The following is a 4,961-nucleotide window of genomic DNA, read 5'->3' on the forward strand; positions in this document are numbered from 1 at the left end:
AAATATTTTTTATCAATTAATATTACCACATATTAATTAACGTAACACTCCAAGGATCAGGTATGTATTTAATACACTTAAACACATAAAAAGTCAAATAATCGCCGTTAAAACAATTAACAGACAGTTAACGGAATTGACGAAAAAAGCAGAGTTGTTACAATTTTCCTATCAAGAATCAAGGATGTAATAATGTATATAATAAATACAGACACTGTGGACTAAATCAAGACTAGCGCCAAATTGACAGCTTATATAACTCCACCAATTCCACCCAACCCATTTATCATTTGCACCTTGCAAGCTCTCATGGAAGATCAAAGCACTTGCCTTCTTGATTGGTCATATTTCTACCATGGAAAGGTCTTATTTCATTTTTCACAACTCAAATTACATTTACAATATATGTAACAGCCTGCGAATGAATAGTACCCCACTACAGTGATCAGTTTTTTTTTTTTTTTCCCCCTACGAAACTTTGTTTTCCTACGAATGAATATTTTTTTTCCCCTACGAATGAATATTTCTACCAACGAAGTGGGCTAACTGGCCACTTCCTAGTTGACTATAAATTGCTCATTAAAAATTGTTTGTCTACTTGTTGCATTTAAAAAAAAGCTAATAATTAATTTTTAATAACACATAAATATAGTTAATATTAGCTTTCTAGTCATGAAACCTACTAAGGAGCTAAAGTTAACTATAAAGTTGCAAAGATATAAACAAACTGCTTAAGATTTATATGTAGTTTCATATAAGCAGTTTTAGAACAATTGGATGTACAAACTGATTATTACTTATTGTTACAAATTATATAAAACCAAAGACTGTGTTATGCACATTATATCTTTCTATTCAAATTTTAGTAATTTTGGAAAAAGGTTGAATCTTTTCAACTAATTACTGAATCTTTTATCATGGGTATTGATTTAAACTGTTGTTAAACAGACAACGGAAGAATTAGCAGAATCACTATTGATCAAGACAATGGAGCTTGAAGCAACAAGATTCAAAGCACAAGAAGAATTAAATAAAAAAGATGATCAATTAACTAATCTTAAACACCTTTTAACCACCGCAATTAACGAAAAGAATGAAGCCCAAAACCGTTACCAAACTCTCCTCAATTACCACCGTACAACCACCGTACCACCGCCGCACTCCGCCGTATCAAGCATAGAAGATGAACCCATTACCAATGCCAACTTATCGCTATCTGATTGTGAAGAAAGCATTGTTTCATCGCTGGTGATGGAAACCCCAATTGGAGTAACACCGCCGTCACGGTTGCCGGAGCTAAAATTGGGTTTTCCGGTGAGGATTTTGCCGGAAAAAGGGAAGCTTTTAGAAGCAGTGATAAAAGCAGGGCCTTTGTTACAGAACTTACTTTTGGCGGGACCATTGCCACATTGGCGTCACCCACCGCCGCCGTTGGATAGTTACCGGATTCCTCCGCCGCCCGTGGTGAAACGAGGGTTTGATGAAGGGTCTGAGTCTTCCACTGAGACCAAATATCAAAGAATTGCTAGTATTAGTTAAACTTTAAAATCCTTTATTATTATAAATTAAATTAAATTAAATATTAAATATAGTCATGGTTTAAGTTTAGTTAATACTTGCAGGTTAATTAGTTTACAAGTTAATCAGTTAATTAAATATGCTGATTAGGTTAGAGCATTCTCATTCATAACACCCTTCCTCGTATTAACACAGTGTTACATCAGCGCCACATTACCTTTTCTTTCTCACATCTTTCCTATCACTAACTCATCACATATCACTTCCAACCATCACATCCTTCTTTAACCACTAAAAATTAATTAATTAAATTATGGTACAATTTTAAAAGCAAATTGTACAAGTGTTTACAACAATTTCACATGTGATGCAAAATGCTTAAGATTCAATAAATGGAAGACATAAATGGATTGGCTAAGCATCCCTAATGGTGCCAATCGATTGGCAATGGATTAACAATGAATTGACATTGAATTAACTAACCATTGAGAATGATGTATCCATTTGTATAGCAAAAATCTCCCTCCGTTTTAGATCAACGTAATCGTAATTGATTTTTATATGAAGCCTAAAATCATTCTTATAAATTCATATACTGAGTACTTGAGAATACACGTAAATAATGCGTTTAGAAAAGCTTAATATTAAGCAATCAAAACGATGTGATGCAGTAAAAATTTTACTATTAACAGTGGCCGAACACCGAAGTCCCTGGCATTGCGGAAGGTGAATGATGAAAAAAGGAACCACACACAGCTCTCTTACGAGATGAATTTAGGGTGCGTTTGATAAAACTGAATGATTTAGTGCTGAATGATTCAGAATCTGAATGGTCCAGAGCATCTGAATAAGGTTTGATCTAAATAAAAATAAGATGTTTGATAATCATTTAGGATGAACGATATAAACTGACTAAAACTACCTTATTGACGTGTGACATTAATAAAAAAAAATACAATATACTTATTAGTTATGTGATCAGGATATGATTTGAGGAAAATATTATAGATAATTTAAGCTTTTAATGGTTAAGAGAGTGCTTCATCTGAATGGTTCAGAACTGAAATCTGAACCATTCAACACCATATGTCATTCAGAGGTCAGAAACAAACGCACTGAATGCTGAATGATTCAGCATTCAGTGCTGAATCATTCCATTAAGAGGCAAACAAACGCACCCTTAGTTTTCATAGGGAATGCAGGTTTGGTATTCTTGCTCATCTACGCCTTTTGCAAAGAGTGTTTAAATATTGATATTCATATTTGTTGCCTTGGTGTCAAGTTACCATGTTTTGAAGTCAAACACTTCTACACGTGGATATTCAAATTTGAACTAAGATCTATCTATGATTTATTAGAAATGAGGATGAGGATTATTGGATTGAAAATCTGAACCGGATTAATACTAGAATCGTGCGAACACTTTCTCAATAAAGTATTTTGATCAAATTGGAGATGGGTTGCACGAAATCAATATTGAGATAAAACTAGTATGATCAATGTTCTTGTTCAAAAGAGAATTGATCCTTACAAAAGTAGAAAATAGATTCTGCAAGTTTGAGTGTTGAGAGTAGGGATGGCAAAATGACCCGTACCCGATGGGAAAACCCGAAACCCGTTATAATTGGGCCGGGTCTGACCCGAGTCCATCGGGTCATGGGCCGGGTATGGAGATGGTTAAAAAAAAATTCCTGGTTTGGGTTCGGGTATGGTTTTGGATACAAACTCGTATACCCGACCCGTATACCCGACCCGCATACCCGTATACCCGGCCCGAGGAATTTTAATAATAATTTTTATGTAAAATTTTAGTATTAGTATTATATTGTTAATGTATGAAATATTTCTCTTATTTGTTTTGAAAACGAGTATAATTTTATTCAATATAATCATATACAACAAGTTTTCGAGATGTGTTATTTTATATACTTTGTGTATTTTACAAACTTTTCAATCAACTTTTTGTATGTGATATTTAATAATACTTTAAACATGAAATAGTTAAGTTATTTTTGGATATTTTGATTTGGTAACTTACTGAAAAATAAATGCAGAGTGACTAACCGGGTATACCCGTTTACCCGTGGAAAAACTCGAAACCCGATAGTATGTAAGTAAATGGGGATCCGACGGGTTTCGGGCCTGGTTTCGGGCCGGGTTTCTTAATCGGGTTCGGGTTCGGGATTACCTAAACCCGAGCCAAACCCGACCCGATGTCATCCCTAGTTGAGAGAGATTATGAAAGAAGAATTTCTAGAACCTTTCACCAACACAAGAAGCCTTGCATTTATAATGGGTCAAAAGGTGCAATCAAAAGTTGCAACCTTTCATAATTAGTTATGATCAATAATCACAACTCTTGGCCATGCACTTTTTTGAAAGGGTGCATTAGGACCCTAATGAAGCCTTTAAACAAGTCCAAATACGTACGGGAATAATAACCAACCCTTTATGAAACGTTGTAAAACGTTTGGGTAAAAGTTGCACCATTTCCTGCATAACTGAACGAAATGCGGCGCATATATACCAAAATGCGGCGCATTTTTACGCCTTAAACATTCTGTCAATGAAATGGTCCCAACATAACTAAATGTGCGGCGCATTCGCACTTTTGGTGCGACGCACTTCGTTCAAATGCGCGCGTCTTCAGCCAGATGAGGCGCATTTTGCCCTAGACAGTCACCTTTTGGTTTGCACTCTTACAAACCAATCTCAACGCAAGCTATCTCTTTAACCCTTTGACGGACGTGTACTTCACACTCTCTAATTCATTCTATAGTATTAGATATAGCTTCCACTCCCAACCTAGCAAATCCAATACACTAAAATATGATATATTTGATCACGCTAAAATCACCAACATGATTAAATATTTAAATTTAAAAAGAATCGTCTTGAGTTAACACTTAATCAAGATGACAGAAGACTTCACTAAAAAAAATATTGAAGACATTTATAGATTACATTTTTCTAAGTCCATAGTTACCAATAATACATTTATTAATATACACCAAGTAAATTTAAAAAATAAGTTACACCACCATTCGTCTTCATCCATCTTTCGGTGAGATCTTTATCCCGAAAGATTCCTCGCACCATTAGTCGAACATGTACATGAAGATGAAATGAAACGGGCGGATGACACCATTCACGGATAATTCTGCTCTATGATGTCCACCACATGTTTTGAATCCATACACATTCATTGGGAGGATCTAATGATGAACAAATTATTTTATAAGCTAATAATTATTCAGGTACGGCTAATTAGGTTTTCACTTGTACTGGGCCCATAAGCTCTAAACCCTAATATTTCCTTAACCCTAGTTTTTCCTTATAAATATAAGGATATCTCCCTACACAAAAGACACCTAATAAACGCCTCATACGGCTAGCATTTATTGCTACAATCCCAAAGTCATGATGCTTCTACACAACGTTTA

The 4,961-nt window shown here is 34.9% G+C and overlaps 1 protein-coding gene across 1 annotated transcript; it reads left to right on the forward strand.

Annotated features, from left to right (window-relative positions):
- The first annotated feature begins 309 nt into the window (after positions 1 to 309).
- On the forward strand, positions 310 to 1,539 carry LOC139841939 (uncharacterized). Its single transcript, XM_071832126.1, has 2 exons — positions 310 to 363; positions 949 to 1,539. Exons 1-2 carry the CDS (start codon positions 310 to 312, stop codon positions 1,537 to 1,539), a joined length of 645 nt encoding a protein of 214 aa, XP_071688227.1.
- Positions 1,540 to 4,961: the final 3,422 nt, after the last annotated feature.

Source organism: Rutidosis leptorrhynchoides, chromosome 4 (assembly GCF_046630445.1).
Source record: "Rutidosis leptorrhynchoides isolate AG116_Rl617_1_P2 chromosome 4, CSIRO_AGI_Rlap_v1, whole genome shotgun sequence".
NCBI classification, from domain to species: Eukaryota; Viridiplantae; Streptophyta; class Magnoliopsida; order Asterales; family Asteraceae; genus Rutidosis; species Rutidosis leptorrhynchoides.

Coding starts and splice junctions, on each gene's coding strand:
- LOC139841939 (XM_071832126.1), top strand. CDS start 310: ATGGAAGATCAAAGCACTTGCCTTCTTGATTGGTCATATTTCTACCAT. Junction 364..948: donor CATATTTCTACCATGGAAAG/GTCTTATTTCAT, acceptor GTTGTTAAACAG/ACAACGGAAGAATTAGCAGA.